This window comes from Hipposideros armiger, unplaced genomic scaffold (genome assembly GCF_001890085.2).
Source record: "Hipposideros armiger isolate ML-2016 unplaced genomic scaffold, ASM189008v1 scaffold_62, whole genome shotgun sequence".
NCBI classification, from domain to species: domain Eukaryota; kingdom Metazoa; phylum Chordata; class Mammalia; order Chiroptera; family Hipposideridae; genus Hipposideros; species Hipposideros armiger.
Window position 1 is genome coordinate 4,954,473 of NW_017731412.1, and position 18,954 is coordinate 4,973,426.

At 45.0% G+C, this 18,954-nt stretch overlaps 1 protein-coding gene across 2 annotated transcripts in view; it reads left to right on the forward strand.

Moving 5' to 3' along the window:
• Positions 1-18,954, forward strand: part of FBXW8 (F-box and WD repeat domain containing 8) — a 131,667-nt gene that overhangs the window by 76,019 nt on the left and 36,694 nt on the right. For both annotated transcript variants that reach the window (XM_019641588.1, XM_019641589.1), the window contains exons 6-7: positions 730-926; positions 4,347-4,553. In XM_019641588.1, coding sequence (XP_019497133.1) covers positions 730-926; positions 4,347-4,553 — 404 coding nt within the window. The remainder of the gene's footprint in view (positions 1-729; positions 927-4,346; positions 4,554-18,954) is intronic.

Below are 18,954 nucleotides of genomic sequence, written 5' to 3' on the forward strand. Positions count from 1 at the left end.
AAATTTTTAAAACACAAAAGTAGTGTAGCATACTATACCACTATTTTGTCCTTTAGTTTTTTCATTTAACAATATATTTTGGCGATCATTTCATATAGCTTATTTATAAGGCTGACTCTCTTAACTGCTCATTTTAGTTAAATTCCAAACTTCCTAGGTAGCATTATTTAAGCAGCTCTCTACTGATGGACATTTAAGTAACTTTCAATCTTTTGACATAATTAAAAACATTACAGTGACTAGCCTATATACATTTGTAATTTGGTAAATATCATCAAATTGCCTTCAGAGTGGGTGGATTAGTTTACATCCCTACCAACAATTTAAGAGAGAGCCTCTTTCCCCATATTCTCAACAACAAAATATTTTATGAAATTTTTTGTTTGTGAGTTTGATTGATAAAAAAATGGTATTATAACTTTTATTTATATGTTTCTAATTGTGAGTGAATTTTTACATTTTCTCTTATGTTTATATGTCAGTTGTATTTCTTTTTCTGTGAACAGCATGCTCATGTCCATTGCTCACTTTTCAGCTGCTTTTTATTCTTATTGACTCTTAGAAACCCTTTATGTATTATGGAAATGATCCCTTTGTTTCATGTGATGCAAATATTTTTTTAACATTTTATCATTTATCTTTTAATTTTCTTTACATTGAACAATTATTTTGTAACTCCGCATATGAAGTGAATTTTAAATTGTTACCTGCATTGTGTTTTCTACATAGGCGTTCTTAATATTTGGGATCTAAGGACTGGAAAGTACCCTATCCATCGCTTTGAGCATGATGCAAGAATACAGGCACTGGCCCTCAGCCCGGACGATGCAACCATTGCCACAGCTTCTGCTTTTGATGTTGTCATGTTACACCCCAATGAGAAGGGCCATTTGCAGATAGCTGCAGAATTTGAAGTTCAGAAACTGGTGAGCTTTCCATCTGAGCATTTTATTTTTCATTCTTAGCAGCTCTGGGTCTAATATAAACAAATAGGAATGATATTGGCAGCTCCTGTTTCCTCAGGGCTTCCCGTGGGCCTCACATCCCTAAATGTCACTACAGCCTTGCAAATGAGGTACTATCTGTCGTGTTCCCTGTTTACTGAGAAGCCAGTAGAAACTTAGAGCAGTGAATGGACTTGTCCCGTCTCAGAGCTAAGAAAGAGTGATTCAAACCCTAGGGCCGACTTCAGGGCTAGAGTTTCTCAGCCTCTTTCACATGAAGGGCCGTTCACCCCTGGAAACCTTAGGTCAGCTTCTGGCCTGATATATACATGAAAACGAGTCCAGCGGTGTCATCCCAGTCCGTATGGGATGGAAGGTTTCCATCCTCAACTTTCTTCATCCCAAGATTTCCTCTCCTGGAATGAAGAGTAGCTCCTGCGTGAAAATAGATTAAGTCAGTGATAAGTGGGTAGCCACGTTCCAGGACGGCACGTTGCGAAGCCTAGCGGACCTCGAGAGCTCTTCACATAGAGCTGCTTTCTGAATTCAGGTGCACATGAGCCTCTGCATTTGTATGAGAGATGATTTGGTGGTAAGAAGGAAGGGCCCAAATTTGTCAGTGCTGAATCCGAATTTAATTTAAACACACTCGATTTTGGCACCAGTAGGAGAGGGAACGGATGGGCCGACATTGAATAATGAATTGATGGCCTGACTGGGAACAAGTCCTCCTGTCCCTTCTCCTCCCGGTAGGAATCTTGTTAGAATGGAAAAGCAGAAAAGCCGTGGTGTCACTGCTTCACCTCCATAAGTGTCTTGTCCCTTTAATGATCAGATGTCTGCAGTTTGGGTTTCGTGTTCCCCCAAAGCTGCCTGAGGCTATTATCCCATCTTGGGTTTTATTAGAAAAATGTGAAAGTACCATATTTGTTTGTTTTCGAAACTACCATAGTGCTTATTATCTGGTTTCTAACTAAAGAACACTGCAGACCAGCAGTAATTATACGAAGTTAGACAGTTACTTAAGATGTGAGTCCCTCTCTAAAATGTAAATTCTGCCTTGGCAATAAGGCGACATCCTGGCTCAGACTGGGAGCCTTTTGAAGTCGTTTTACAGCTCCCAGCAAATGGCACAGCCACTGTCAATCTGAGCCTCTCAGCCTGTCCAAAATCCAACATGAAGATGAAATTAATTGCTAGACTGAGGATGTCGATTTTAGGAAAATAAGAAGTGGTTTTTAGACAAGAGAGAGGCAGCAAGCCACCGCTGCTGGAGGCATGCGTTCTAACACTTTTATGTATTATTTCTCACCCTGGATGAGGGCTTGCCACAGACTACGCTGGCACTGGAACAGCCCCCCCACCCCCAGCCCGGAGAGCTGGGCCCTTTCTGTCTGCCGCAGATCGGCTCCCTAAACTGCAGTGGCAGTGTTCCCATGTTTGTCACATGAGTCTAGAACATCCGTCCTTTGTGATGGGCCCTCAGCTCTGGATGTTGGGCCGCCATTCACGCTGCTGGCCCAAGGATGAGCGGAGTCACCCAGATGTTGACTGTGGGAAGCTCCTCTGGACGCCCTCAGGCCTCAGGCTTTGGGACTCATTTGGCTTATTGTCAGGGCAGTGCTGTCCTCTTACACCGCGGATTTTCATAATCACCCAGCGTGGCTCCCCCTCTGTTTTTGCACTCAGGATTTACTCAAGGAGCTGAAAACCAGTTGTAAACTGCACTCGGGGGGAAATGTGCCACTTAGGGATCTAGAAAAGGAAATTATTGGGCCGGCCGAGTGGCGCGATGGTTAAGAACTGGCTTGGGACACCAGAGGGCCCTGGTTCGGATCCCACATATGAGGGCCAGTGACACTGCCCTCTACAGCTAAGATGCTGAACAACAGCTCAACCTGGAGCTGGGCAGCTGTGAGTCGCTGGCGACGGCGGAGGCTGCAGCCCCTGTGGCAGTGGGTTGCCATGGGCTGCCGTGTGTAGCCAGCAGCCAGCGTGAGCGGCCAGCAGCTGCAGTGAGCGGCCGTCCAGAAGCCGGCGACTGATCTGCCTCGCCCGGGAAGAGCGCAATGATGGTGCCAACTTGCGCCAGTGAGGCAGCGTCCTCCACAACTAGACTGAAGAACAAAAACGACAGCAACTTGTCTGTTCCCCTTCCCCCAATTCCCCAGCACTGTTCCCATCCCCCCAATTCCCCAATAAAAATCTTTAAAAAAAAAAAAAAAAGAAAAGAAAAGGAAATTATTCTTGAAGGGAGCTCCTCACACACCAGCAGCTTAGAGACAGTGGTATCAATGTTGCTGTCAAGAGTACCGTGAGGTGTAAAAGTGCTGCTGGTAGCAGCCTTCCTATTCGCCATGACATTGAAACCAGGAGAGAGCAGACAACTCAGATCCTTTTAACCTTTTGAAAACACATTGTTGGTATTTGCACAAATGTTAAAATGTGACTTTTGCTCATTTGGAGCTGAGTGAATTTTATTCAGTGCCTAGTAAAAAAAAACCGTATATTTTTTGAATAGTTATTACACCCTCATTGTTCAGAATTTTAAAAACTCAGGTTTATGGTGAGAAGTCTCACTTCTACTCCATCTCACAGCTCCCTGCCCTCTTTGAAGGCAGTCATTGTTCAAAGATTTATGCACATACAAGCCAAGTGCATCCCCGCTTCCTCTGCCCCACCTTGCACATGTTAGCACACCGTGGACCCCGTTACCTTGCTTCTTTGCTTTTTCCTGCATATTTACCTTAGAGATGATCCCATTTGTATCAGCTCATAAAGAACGTCTTCATGCTTTTTTTTCTGTGACTGCATGGTATTCCAATGCATAGATGTACTGTAAGTTATTTAATTAGTCCCTTAGTAGCTCATGTTTCGTTTTTTCCAGTTTTTAGCTATGACAAAATAGTGCTACAGCAAATAACCTTGTACACAGTCGTTTTGCATAAATGTGAGTTTATTTGCAGTTCCGAGAAGAGACTTGCTGAGTCAGAGCGTACGTGCATTGACACTGTGATAAGTGTTGCCAGATTTCCCTCTATAGAAGTTGGGCCAATTCCATCCCACCAGCCATAGTGGGACCCACACATGTGGTTGTTCCCCTTCGCTTACCAAACTGTTTCCTCTTTACTGATAGGACAGGTAAAAAGGGTATCTTAGTGGATTTTTACTTTGTATTCCTCTTATTGGGATTCTATTGTGTTTCTTTTATGATGAGCATCTTTTCATTTGTGTAGGAACTGTGTTTCACTTCCTGTGAACTGCCCCTTTGCCTATCTTTTTCTGTGGGGTTGCTGGTCTGTCTTCTCTTTGATATGTAGAAGCAACTGTATATTTTTTGACCAAGTCAGAATGAATCGTAGTTGGGACCTGAAGGACTAAACACGTCTTATCCTTTCCCAGGTTGACTACCTTGAAATAGTTCCGGATACCGGAAGGTACCCTGTGGCAGTAGCCACTGCTGGAGACCTGGTGTACCTGCTAAAGGCTGACGACTCTGCCAGAACTCTCCATTACGTCTATGGCCAACCTGTCACCTGCCTAGATGTCTCAGCCAACCAGGCTGCTTTTGGAGTGAAGAGCCTGGGATGGGTTCACGAAGGAAACAAGGTACAAAAAAATAGCAAGATGTTGCAGTTTACAGAAAAGAACATCAGTTTTTAATTTTTAGAAACCAATTAAAAAATCAAAGCTCTCTGATATATTTTTAAGATGTATTCAGAAAATATAGATTTGGCATGGTATAAAAATTCAAATACTTCAAAAGGATATAAAATGAAAAGGTAATTGTTTCTTTTCGCCTCCTTTCCCCCAGTCCCACTCCACAAAAGAAACAATTAATAGTTTTTAGGTATCCACCTAGAAAAACTTAATGCATATATAGGTGCACTTAAAAACGTATCTTTGGGGCCAGCCGAGTGGCTCAGTTGGTTAAGAGCTCGCTCAAGAGTTTGAGCTCTGAGCAACAGCGGTTCGAGTTCCGGCTCGAGCTGAGCAGCCGCTGAGCTGCCAACAGGTGGCGGGATGGCTCAGCTCAAAATAAATAAATAAAAATTAAAAAAACAAAAAACACACAAAAAAACGTATCTTTGTAGAAATGAGATCACAGTATACATACTGTTCTGTACCCAACGTTTATATTTAATAATATGAGGTGTGATAAAACAATATGGCAAATGTTTAAATTAAAAAAATTTATTACAGTAAAAGACACATTGCCATTAATCCCCTTCAAAATACTCCCCTTCACTTCTAACACAATTATCCCATCTTTCTGCCACTTTCTGAAGCAGTTCTGGAAGTCCTCTTTTGTGAGTGTCTTTAGTTGCGCTGTCGTGGCTGCCTCAATGTCCTGAATCCTTTTGACTTTGGGGAAGAGCCAGAAGTAGCGCAGTGCCAGATTCAGTGAATAAGGTGGATGAGGACACACTACAATGTTTTTATTTGACAGAAATTGCCGTATCAGAAATGATGTGTGACACGGAGCATTGTCATGATGGAGGATGATTTTTGGCACACTTTAAAACACACCTTCTCTCAGCTTTAGCTCACACACGACTGACTGCACCAAATAAGTTGAACTTGTCACACACTGTTACTAATGTTTGATGCACCACTTCCCATATTGAAGACCCCTGCATTTCCATCGGATGGCACGCAGCAGCAGCATTCACCATATTTTTTTAATCACAGCGAAAAGGCTCTGTGTCACTCATTGTTTCTAGTATATGGCAATTTCTGTCAAATAAAAACATTATGGTGTGTCCTCATCCACCTTATTCACCGGACCTGGCACCGTGCGACTTCTGGCTCTTCCCCAAAGTCAAAAAGACCATGAAAGGTAAACATTTTGAGTTGATTCAGGACATTGAGGCAGCCACGACAGCACAACTAAAGACACTCATGAAAGAGGACTTCCAGAACTGCTTCAGAAAGTGGCAAGAATGATGGGATAAGTGTGTTCAAAGGAGGGGGAGTATTTTTTTATTTTATTTTTTTTAGCTGAGCCGTCCTGCACCTGTTGGCAGCTCAGTGGCAGCTCAGCTCGGGCCGGACTCGAACCGCTGTTGCTCAGAGCTCAAACCTTTGAGTGAGCTCTTAACCAACTGAGCCACTTGGCCGGCCCGAGGGGGAGTATTTTGAGGGGAATTAATGGCAATGTGTCTTTTACTGTAATAATTTTTTAAGATTTTATTGGGGAATTAGGGAAGGGGAACAGCCAAGTTGTCCTTCAGTCTTATTTGTGAAGGGTGCAGCTAGCTCAGCTCCAAGTCCAGTCGCCATCCAGCCGCCTATTGGCAGCTCACGGCCACTCAGCTCAAGATGTCATGTTCAGTCTTAGTTGCGGGTGGGCACAGCCCACCATCCCATGTGGGAGTCGAACTGGCAACCTTGTTATTAGGAGCACGTGCTCTCACCAGCTGAGACATCCTGCCACCTGTTGGCAGCTCACCTGCAGCTCAGCTCTGGCGCAGCTCAGTGGGCGGGGTGGGGGGAGAGAGAGGGGGAGGGAGAGGCAGAGGGTCCACGTGGGAATCAAACCGGTGACCCTGTTGCTCAGAGCTCGTGCTCTTAACCAACTAAGCCACTTGGCCAGCCCAATAATTTTTTTTTTTTTAATTTAAACATGCACCATAATATTTGCTCTCACCTCGCATACCTTGGAGATCATGCCACGTTGGTATGTACCAAGCTCCCTCCTCCTAGGATTCCAATGTGCACTTAGTGTCGAACCAGTGCCCTCACTGGTGGGCATTTAGATGGCCTCCAGTGTTTGGGCTGTTACAGACAATGCTATAGCGCATGCTGCAACTTGCAAGAGTCCTTGCGTGGAATATTTCTAGGATACATTCCTAGCAATTATGTTGCTTGGTCAGAGGGTATGTGCACTTAATATGTTGATGGATGTTGCCAAATTGCCTTCAAAGAGGGTTGTATCAAAATCTCACCAACAGTGCATAAAATGCCTCTAATACTCTTTGAGCCAGAAGCAAGGAGACAAGTTTTTAATTGAAATTTTTTGCATGATAACTAAATTTTATCACTACCTAGAATTTTACTAGCCTGAATGTTGGCCAGGTACATCGTCTTAAATGTCTGGAAACTGATTTATGGAACTGTCTTTCTCTTCCAGTGGAATCGGGGGAGGGAGAGATAAAGTTTTGTTTTGTTTTTCCTCCAATTTGCCTGTTCTTGACCCCGCTGGCAGTGGTGTAATCCCTGGGAAGAAACTTCTCTAAACCAGTGGCCCCTCTGACAACACACCCCTTCTCCTAAGGGAGGAGGCCCTTCTCCACATAGCAGTCTTGTGAACTGGAGAAGATCCAGACCCTGGGCGCACACGTTCCAATCCCAGCCCTACCACCTGCGACCCCGTGTGACCTTAGGCAGGTTGCTTAACCCTCTTCACGCCTCAGTTTCCTCATTTGTGAAAGGAGGGGTCATAACTGTACCCACTTCATAGAATTGTAGGAGTAAATGAAAACCTGTATGTAAAACTTTAAGCATAATGCCTGGCACGTATGTGAGAATCAACCATCACTGTGTGTGCGCGCGTCCTGTTACCTCTACCACTCGCAGCTCGATTCTGGCCTCAGGTTGTGAATTTTACATCGTGTTTCCCCTAACAGTCACCTATAAGGTCAGATCTCATTTATGTTGGTGTTCACTGGTTTTACGACTTAGTAAGTAATCCAAGAATTGAAACATCCTGAATTCCAGTTATGTGTTCTTCATCCAGGAAGATAGATAAAGCAGTAGAAAATCTGTGTGGTTTACTGTAATCTCAGTGTGAGGAGGGACAGACACCCTTTGTGCTCAGGTCGGCCTGTATTGTTGCAGCCTGTTTAGCATATGTTAGCCGAAAGTCTATGATGATACAACTGTGTTTTTTCTCCCAAAGCGGAGGAAGGGGACTGCGATGGGTTTCCTGAGGCAGTTTCCTTTCTCTGGCTTTGAAAAACCTCTCCTTTCTGATCCCTGGTGAGCTCATTTATTGAGAGAAGAAAGACTTTGTATTTGCTTTCTAATTTTTCATCCATTATGCTTTCAAGTTTGCATTATCTCATTTATTTCTCAAGTTCTCAGCATAGTGAGGTGATAGATCTATTTAATACTAGCCTGGTTTAAATTTTTCATATTTTCAATAAATTTTTTATCTGGCAGGTCCTCTTTCTCTTTGACTTATGCGATGGGTTTCTTTCTATGCAATCGAATATTTTGATACTATTGTAGTAGATATATTTGAGAAACCAGGGAAAGGGATAGTTCAGCACAAAATTATACTGGAGCACCCTTTAGATATTGATGTAAGGAGGTACTTTTTTGGATGCCTCTGAAAATTTCCAACCAATTAATTAAAAGATTCAGCTGATGAATACCTTAATTTTATGAAAATTCATTTGAAAAAGTTTATAGTCCTTCAAATAACTTGTTACTGGTATTTTTCATTGCTATTTTAAAATGAAGAGTGGAAGTAAATTTGCTACAAGAATGTGTTTAAGTGTCTCTTTGAAATCTGACAGTAGCATTTAGTCATCCAAATATTTTGTGAGTTTCACACCAAGCCTCCAAACGCTTGTTTGGGTGGGTAGCTGGTTGTTAGTTGTGCTGGTAATAACTTTGCATTGAGATGTGTCTTCAGCACGAGTGCCACCCACCCGCTCATGAAGAAAGCCAAGCTTTAGCTATGAAACTTGCCTTATTTTTGCAGAGGCAGGACTTTCCACCCACCTGATTGTGTTTATGGATTTTCTGCTTCCTCGGAAAAACCTGCATTTTTAGTAAACGTAATTGTCATGTAATGTTTCCGTGTGAATTAAGCCATGTCCTCCTGCTGTCCTATAATGTCCTAATTCCCAAATAGTCTCATGTGTGGCGCTTAGTGTCTCTTTGCTTTTGAATGCCATGTTTTGGTGCTGTCTGTGCTTCGGCCTGGTGGCACGCGTTCCAGCACATTTGAGAGGCTGGTGTGAGACCGTTAGCAGCAGAGCTTGCCTGGAGCTGTGTACACATGGGGGTTTGTGTCCGTGCCTCTGGCCTGTACAACTCGGAATCAGATGAAGGCTTTCTGAGAACAGAGAGTTTGGTTTATCTTCGTTTGTACCTGATACAGAGCTGGGGCTTAGCTGCAGTCCGTTATGGATTAACTGTGATAAAAGCAGGCAGTGAAGTCCAAGTGTTGATACAGAATACATTTCAGTCAGGAACTGAAATCTCTCTAACCTGTAGAAGTATTCCAGAGGTGTTATTTTGTTTCTTTGGAGACATCGTTGCCCCATATGATGATTGTACTATACTTGCATTTTATAGGTACACAGCTGTCTGAGCATCAAATAATAGTGGTTCCGATTCATCTAGCTAGCTAGCCAGCCCATCGTGTATTCATCACAGAGTTACAGAGCACCAGTTGTGTTCCTGGCATTGGAGCGTTAAACAGCATTCTGCACAGATTTCAACAAACTGGTACTTGTCAAGTAACCTCGCTCTGTTCATAAACAGCTTTCTAAGGAAGTGAAATTCAGTAACGGTGAAAACGTATCCATTTAACCTAAGAAAAAAGGCTTGTGAACACAGCCAATTCAATCATTTCCATCTCAGGTAGGAAGGGTGAGAGAGTTAGTGGTCCGGTACATCTTGCTTTGCTTATGGCTCAGGGACTTGAATTTCAGAGGTCAGAATTAGGGGCCACACTTGGATCTGCCAGCATTTTCTTTGGCCAACCAAAGTCATAGGGAAAAAAAATGGCCATTATCTATCTTCGCTCTTTGTTGAAAGATCAGCTCTTTAAACTTCTTATTAAAAGTGTATTTTGACGACGTAATGCATTCACCCGACTCAGAAATCAAAAGATACGAAAGGGAGCGTGTGCGGTGAGATGACCCCTTCCCACGCCTTTCAGCTTGCCACCCTGTTTCTTTTCCTGGAGCCAAATCATCGTCGCCAGTTTCTTGTGCACCCGTCCGGAGGTATTTATGCACATGTAAGCAAATTACCCATTCATGCCCTCAATCCCCTCCTTTTAAAAAATATAAATAGTAAAATACTGCATTATTGTTCTTTACCTTGCATTTTCCTGCAACAGTCTCATGAAGACTATTTCACCATTTCTTATAACATCATAACGAACTTTTTCAGTGTTTGCTTGTTGTTTTTGCTTTTGGGGTTTTTGTGTGTGTGTTTTTTTTTTTTAGTGACTTGATGACGTTGCACCTTCTGCAGGTACCTTAATCAATTCGGCCAGTACCCTGTTGATGGATGTTAGATTGCTCACTGTTGTGAACGTCATTCGGTCCATGTGAATGTATCTGTAGGGTTAGTTCCTCAAAGTAGACCTTCTGGGTCAGAGGGGTCTGTGCCTTTATAATCCTGACAGCTGTCGCCCTCTGTAGACGGTATCCCTTGGAAAGTGGCAGATGGCAGTGCATCCCATTCCCCTAGCAGCTCCTTGGCATCTTTTGTCTCGCCGGCTTTACAGAACGATCACAACAGAATGAGGCCAGAAGGAATATACAGAGATTTGTCTGGTCCTCCCCTTCATTAGATATTTTTGTAGCTCTCTGCTTTTAAGATGAATGACTATTCATTTCGAATCACATGGCTTTACCTAGAACCAGTCCGATGGGACTAATAGCCCTCTTAGCCACTATGAGGAAGGAGAGAGCTGCAACACACACTGATGTGTGTCCTTTCTTGTGTTATTTGGTACCATTTGAGGGAGGGGTGATGCTCTATTAAGACAGTAAGCTGACCTGCCTTTTTTCTGTCAAGTGAGTTTGGACACGTGACCTTTGGGCTTCTGTCCATCATCCACATTTTTGACGAAGGGATAGTTTAAACTTTTTTTTTTTTTTAAAGATTTTTATTGGGGGATTAGGGGATGGGAACAGTGCTGGGGAATTGGGGGAAGGGGAACAGACAAGTTGCTGTTGTTTTGTTCTTCAGTCTAGTTGTGGAGGACGTTGCTTCACTGGCCCAAGTTGGCACCATCATTGCGCTCTTCCTGGGCGAGGCAGATCAGTCACCGGCTTCTGGACGGCAGCTCACTGCGGCTGCTGGCCGCTCACGCTGGCTGCTGGCTGCATACGGTAGCCCGTGGCAACCCATTGCCACAGGGGCTGTAGCCTACGCCGTCGCCGGCAACTCACAGCAGCCCAGCTCCAGGTCGTAGAGGGCAGTGTCACTGGCCCTCATATGTGGGATCCGAACCGGGGCCCTCTGGTGTCCCAAGCCAGTTCTTAACCATCGCGCCACTCGGCCGGCCCTAGATAGTTTAAACTTTTACCTTTACCTGTTGTGTTGAGCTGTTCTACCATTGGGGGCTGCTGGGTAGCTGAGGGCATCTGTAATGGGTTGAGGAATCCATTGCTCTGCTGTTTCTTCGCTTAAGGAAACCTCCTAAGGGCCATGCTTACTGCTGGCAGAAATGACTGGGCAGGACGTTGGTACTTTATCATCAGTTCCTGTGTCTTGCTGGGCAAGAGGCATATGGTGAGAAGGGCCACTCAGAAGGTCTTTTACGTGTAGATGAAAATGGATTCTTAAGTTTTGCTGTTGCTTTCTTGAGTGCTCAGACTTCAGTGGCATAAATGATCTTAAAGGTAGCCACTGCTAAGTGGCTTGTGACTATAACAGAAAACCAACGTGCTAGTAATTACTCTGGCCTCATCTCTTTGCCGTGCTGCAGTGCGAAAATCAGAGTCAACTCTGTTCATGTGTCCCTCTGTGCCCAAACAGTCCTTTAAGGTTTGTTTCCATGTCTCATAGTTCCTGAATCTGTCAAAAATACTTGCAGCTATGAAAGCAAATTTATGATACCGTGTCATCTTTATTAATTCTTTTGCTCCCTGAATTAAATTTTGCTTTCAGAGGTGGAGGGTGAGGCGATAGGATTGTCCCATTTAAGAGCATTATGTTGACGATGAGTCTCATGCCTCATCAAGGAAGAGAGACACCCACTTAGAGGTCTTAGCGTCATCCTATGTATGTGGACGTATTTCCTAATTTAGTTCCGAAGTGCTTGGCATCCAGCAGTAGGGTGTAGTAAGCAGCTCGCGGCCTGCATCCTAAGCAGGGAGATGCAGTGAAGTAACCCTGAGGGCTGGGATGTGTTTGACAAGGACGCTGCCTGGCGCTGCTGCCTCAGCTTGCATCACGCTGGAAAAGAATGGCTAACGTCTCCTATGGTAATCGTCCCCTTCCCACGGACGTGAAGAGACTCGGGATGGGCTGCTTGCGCTCCTCATTAGTTGAATACCTGCCTGGGAGAACCTTTGGATTCAGAAACAGTGCTCACGAATTCTGACCACATCCCCCCATCCCTGCTCCAGAGCGTGCAACCTGGCTTGTCTGTTGTTCAAGCTTCCATTCCAGAGAATGATTAAAAACTTAGTCTGTGTCAAACAGGATGACTACTTTAAAATTGGAAGTTCACAAAGTAAATGTCTCATTTCCTTTTCACGTTCACCATAACCCTTTAAAATGTTTGATCTTTACTTTCTTCTTGGAGTAATTTAGGAAAATAGTTCTTGGAGGCCGAAGTTTTCTGGGTTCTTGAGTGATGTTGACTCCCAGAGGATCCATTTTTGTTGCCTAAGTTACTGTCATTGTTAGTGACCGTTTTTTGAAAACATACTATCGGTTAGATTTCTGATTGGCATGTGAAACGGAGAGACGAATCAAGCATGACCTCTGTCTCAGGGCCTACAGCCTTGCAATCTTTAATGGCAACTTAGCCATGTGAAAGGCTTTCTCCACACTGAGATGGACGTGTGGTCATAGGGAGACCTTCACGGTGAACTTGATGAATTCCAGAGTGATGAACAATTATGCAGATAAATAGATGAGGATTGAACGTTCAAATGCATTTAGTACGAGTTTTAGTATTAAAATGGCATCAGTAAGTGGTGGAATTGTTAATGTGATTCTGTACTACATGAGACTCCCCTCACATGTTGGGAGTACCCTGAAGCACCTCCCGGGCCCTCGGGTCTCTCAGGGCAGAGCAAGAAACCTCTGACCTGGGGGTCTTTGAGGACCCGACCACTTCTCTTCTGTACACCATGATGGTGATGCTGCGGGAAGGATTTCTTGGAACGCTGCTGCAGCTTATGGCAGCTAAGAGTGCTTTTGGACCTCTAATGATCCCGAATCACTCCTGCGAGGGAGTGATGCACTTACAGAAAGTAAATAGGGAAAAGTATTTTTCCGCCAAGTCAGGGTAGTGGTATAACCACTGGGGACTGAGCAAGGGTTTTGGAATCAGATAAACCTTAGGAAAGTTTACTTCCATGCCTCATTTTCCCTATTTGGAAATATAGTACCCAGGGAAGGTAGGTCATATGATTTGTATGAGGCTGGTGCTCAGTACTTGTTAGAGACTGAGCACCAGTACCTCCCGGACTCCACCAGCTTTGGGGTCAGGTTGGAGTTCATCAGGAAAGCCTGGGCAAGAGGGCAGCTCAGGCAGAGGCAACAGGTCTGGAGTTTCTGGGGTGGGGGGGAGGCCAGGAAGCAGCATTGGGGTGCCCCAGGCCTGCTGGAGCACATGCACTGTGGGCTGAAGTCGTACTTGTCGTGACAGCAGCCTGTGTTTCTTCACAGGTTCATTTTCCAGAGAACTGATTTGAAAGAATGCATTTAGAATAGAAAGGAACAGGCCATGTTAGCTTCTTGCAGAACTAATGCAATGAGTTAATGTGAATGCTGAGTCACTTTGTATGAAAGCTTTTGAGATGCGAGGGCTTATGGAGAGGGCTGGCACTGTGTCTTAAATATCTTTTGTCTTCGCTCTCACTTGCATAGCTTTTGTATACCAATGACATTTGTATCATTTTCTAATTTTCAAAAACATTGATCCGTGTTCTTGAAGCTCTGAGCAAGCTTACAGGAGCATTACATTGAAGTATGTGTTGATCATTGCCTTTTTCCTTGTCTTTTGAATTAAGCTTAGAATTTTATTTACAGCCCAATTTTTCCAATGGCTTTCCTGATCATGTATGTGGAATTTCCATCCTGGTTTACCATTTCACACCCATGGGAGACTGTGAACTTGGAGTTGATCTTAGCATTTATTTCACCTTTTGGATAGGCATATGGCTTTGGTTTCTTCATGCCAGATCAGCCTAAGGCCCAAGCAGCAAGCAAGTTTGTTACAAGGTTTTAAAAATCAGTTTATTTTTCAGTTGATGGAGATCAAGGGGAGGGCTGTTGAAATGTTTGCCTTTGCTCTACAAGTGAAAACAGTAACCCTGTAGAATAGGCTACATGCTTTCGATATATGTATCCAGACACTTGAGACTGATGGTGGAGAGGGCAGGAGAAAGACGCGGGTAGAAAACGGCCAGTGTGAGTGCATAGAAAACGGCCAGTGTGAGTTTGAATTTCAAACTATTTAAGACATTTTACTGTTTTCAAGTACAATTGCAGCTTGAACTAGACCCATGAAACATTACAAAGTAGAGAACTTTTGCTTTTTATTCAATACTTAAATGAATACGATTTATTAATTTACTCAGCACTTCAGCCTCCTGTAAGGCACTGTGGTAGACAGTGGGTTTATAATTCCCTTATCAATTATTGAGCTGCAGAGGCGTTCTTCCACAGGACGCAGTTACTCTTTTAAGCATTCTCTCCATGTGGGGCTAATTTACACAGGGGTAAATCCGGGTTTGAAGATGGGCAAAGGAAAACTCCAGCCCAGTCCTCATTTACCTGTTCATATTCCATATTAAGGGACTTGAGCGAAGCGATGAGGTTTATAGGGTGGCAGAATGGGGCCAGGGAGCGTCTGAACTGTGCCACACGCAGAAAGCAGCTCTGCTGTGATCTGGGTTCCAGCCTCTGCCCACCTCCTGCTCCATCACGGTCCATTGATATAGGAGCGCCTGGTTGAACCTGGACCGAATTCAGTACCCGGATTTCTTCAGCTCTTACTAGGTGAGGCCTTCGGGCCCAGGCTCCACCTGCTCCCCCAGGTGTCTCTCTGCACTGTAGCGTTTCCTTGGGCCGTGAACTCTTACCTCACGTTCACAATAAGTTTTAAAATGTAATGGAAATGAAATGGAAATAGCTGTTCTCCAGCCCCGTCCCTCGCGCCCGCCCTTTCCCCACCTTTGCTGTCTTCTTACACCCGCTGGTGCCCCTCCTCCTGGCCCATTTCAGGTCTTGTCAGAGCGGTGGCTGCATGCCAAGGGCTGTGGGTGGGGCCCTGGTGCCCACCTTCTGCCCGGCCTCTAAGACCAGGGGCGTAGGCCCCCATTCTCCATCCGCCACCTCCATAATGAACTCCTTGCTTTGGCCAGGCCGTGCGATCCAGACTATGCCCCGTTTATTCCTGATTCGCTGTAGTGTCCCTCCTGCCTCTCCTTGTCCTTTCGGGAGAGGTCCATCCAGAGTCCCACTTATCAGAAGGAGCCTGGCCAACTCTCCTGGCTCTCAGCGGCCATCCCCTTCCCGACTCTGCAGTCCACAGGGTCTGTGTCTCACATTTTCATACTCGTACTGCCCAGCACTACTCTGAACCAGACTGGCATCCGTGGGGAGGCAAGAAGTGAGCGTTTAGAGCTGAGGAACAGTTTTTTAAAGGCTGGCATTCAGTTTTGGCTTGGAAGGCCGTGTAGGTGTAGTGCAGGTGTTCTCAGACACCAGCAGGGGTCAGGAAAATACAGCTCTCCGGACCTCAGCCCCAGGCTCTGATTCAGGGACCAGGGACGGGCCTGGGAATCTGCCATGTCTGTGAGTGCTGCTGGTCCTCTGAGTCCAGGGGCTGTACTTGGAGAGCGCGGGTAGGGGCTTAAAGAGCATGGGCTTGGAAGCCCACCCACTGAGTTCGAATCCTAGTTCCAGAACTTCATGGTTGTGTACGCGGTTTGACATCTCTACACCTCTGTTTCCTCAAATGTAAAGTGAGTAAAATCGTAATACCCACTTTATGGAATTGTGGGGATCGGGTGAGAGAAGCAGCGCCATGGCAGTGTTGGCACAAAAGAGAACACTGTAAATATTGGCCATGATTAATACCCGTTTCGGCCAGGAATCAGGAAACCGCTTGGGTGGCAAACACTGACACGGGGATGTGAAGAGCTGGGCTCTGCTGAGGGTGTCGTTACCAGTGCAATTTGGGGGCAAGTTACTGAAAATCACTGAAGCCCCGTTTCTTCATGCAGGAAGTGTAGACAGCAGCAGTTGTCTGTCTTCCTCTCGGTGGTTGTCAGAATAAAGTAGAATGATATTCCGAAAGGGTATGTGTGAAGGGCATATCGTGATGGTTAACAACAGCTAACGCTGAGTGTTGTGTATGTGCAGAGCACTGCTAAGCCTCCCCGAGCCGGCACATTCAAGCGCCTTAGCGTTGGCTGTGAAGGGGAGCCCTTGGGTGGACTGTGTGCCCTCCACCCAAGGCCCCCGTTGTTCGCTGTGATTTCTCACTCGCCCCTGTCAGCTGTCACTTGTTTCAGTCATGTGGTTTTAGCCACATCCTGCCTGTCTACCCACTTCTAAGCCTTTGTCTGGTCCAACTTGGGGCCACACTAGCAGTTGCCAGTCTAGTAGGTAGAAAATGGCTACCCAAACCAGTGTGATAGGCTTACAGATACCTTTACGTGACAGCCATCTTGTTTGTAATCTGCCCGTTCTAAAGATAATTCCAAATGCTTTTCGTTTTAAAGAGTGCATTTCACAGTTTGCAGCCTCAGTCTTCCTCCCAATATAAAATAGATTTAATAATAACTTTTTTCTCATGGGGACCGTGATTAGTTACATGTCGTTGATATTTGTGAAGAGCTTTGAAACTGTCCATGCTCTTTATTATGATGAGGCCTGTTGGGAGCGTAAAAAGGATTTTCAGCTTTCAGTCACACATTTGCATAATAATTATAATTTCTTCATTGGACTAAATGCTCCAACGGTGAACATTTCCTGTTCATTTTCTGTACCCGTGAACCATTTCTTTGTGGTCACATCTCTTCCCTATTCTAGCGCTAGGACAGAGATTGTCTAAGGAGATCGCCGAAGCAAAGCAGAGAGTGTATTCTGCTCCCGGCGCTGAGCAGACCTGCCTTCCCTTATTAATTATTTCCAGCGCCCACGGATGTGGGGAGAGAGAGAGAAATTTGGATTGTGTCTGCCTGCATTTGCACCAGAGCGTACTCTTGCTCTCTAGGTTCCTTTCAGGCTTAGGTCACAATAGGTGTTGGTTTGGCCTCGCTCTGGTCCCTTTGTAGACATCTGCCCACATCACAAAGCCCCCGACTTTGGCACGGTCTGCGGTGATTGGCAGTGCCTTCCCGGGCAGAGTCCAGTCCTGGAACAGTGGGGGTTGCAGGTGCATTGGCACGTGGTGGTGGTGGGGCGCATGCGGGCCTTGCCCACCCAGCGCCTGGCGACGCTCAGCAACCCCGTCCCATCCCTGAAATATCTTGGCCTCATGGGCTTGTCACTCCAATTAAAACTTAAACATGAAAGCAGCCCAGGCTGCCTCTCCCTTTGTGCTGCGTTTGAGCGCGGACTGTGCCAGAAGTGTGTCATGGAAACTGCTGAGGGGGTGCTGAGTTTCAGGGCTCTGTGCTTGTCAGGGGTCCATTTCTTCAAGCTTCGCATCTTGCTGGTTGCTGCTGCTAAGTGCACCTGAGAGGCTAGTTTTTGTTTGCCAACAGAAAGTCACCTTTGGGATGGTGGTGAAAGTCATTTTCCACATGTTCACAGATACGCCTGTTACCAAGCCTCACGCTCTGACTTATCTCTGGCAAGGACTCACAAAATAGTCTCTCTGGCTGATTGTCAAAAATTACATCATATCGGAGTAAACTGCTTTTAAATCAGACATCCATTATTCATGTATATTAACTGCTTTTTTATTTTTTTATTGGCTGTTTTGTGTATGATTTACTCTTTTCTCATTAGCTCCCCCTCCCTTCCCAATTGTCTGTCTTTCTCATTGTTTTTTTTAAAATCTTAGCTCATCTGTGAATTTATAGGGGCCATTCACTTAGCTTTGTACACGAACATCTATATGCAGGCCCTGCATTTTTTTTTTTGTCGTGTAATTTTTTACCACATTTTTGTGGGTCATATTTATGTTGGGTCAGAAGAGCAACTTGGGTCGTTTACATGAGTAAATCCTACCCCAAGAATGGGAGACCTTTTTCTTTTGTATCTTTTATTTTTTTAAAAGTGAGCATCACTAGTCTTGTACTTCAGGATCTGTACCGAATGAAACTGTACCTCCAACTCCTGAAACAGCAAAATACATTGCGTTGGTGGAAAGAAGGCACCGTGACTTAATGTGTTCATTTGTATGCGAGGAGCATGTCTTTACTGTAAGGCCGGCAGATCATCTGCCTGTAATCAATAGATACAGGCAGAGACGCAGAGCATTTATTCATTCTTTCATCAGATATATACTGAGTCCCCCCTGTGTGCCAGGCACGGTACAGGTATCCAAGGAAGCCTCTGTTCTCGCCAGACCCGGGTGCTGGAGGGTCCCCTCTACATCTGGCATCCTCGTGGTCATGGCGCATCGATCGGCCCGAGTCGGGGCACATGACAGTTTGGAATAATAAGGACTCATACAGTTTGTTCTGTGTGTTTAACCCCAGCGCAGCATCGTTTGTGGTAGATAGTCAGCATTTGTAGACTTTTATGCGCATTTACCTGAAGCGTTGCTCACTGTTCCTTTCAGCATCTCACATCTTTTTTTCTGTGATGATTTTCCATCTTCCAAAAGTATCTTCTGTAGAAGTTCCGTTAGTGAGGGTGTCTTAGCCACAAATGTTCTCTGTGTTTTTATCCCCCCCCCCCCAAATCTTTATTTCACCCTCATTCTAAGGTAGTTTGGCTAGTCCTTTATAACTCCAGGTTGATGGTTGCATTCTCTCAGCCCTTTGAAGAGATTACTGGTTGTGACTTCCATGGGTGCTGCTGAGAAACGAGGTGTCAGTCTGATTGTCATTCCCTCCGAGGACTCTTCTTTCGGCTGCTTTTAAGATCTTTTCCTTGTCTTCAATATTATGTG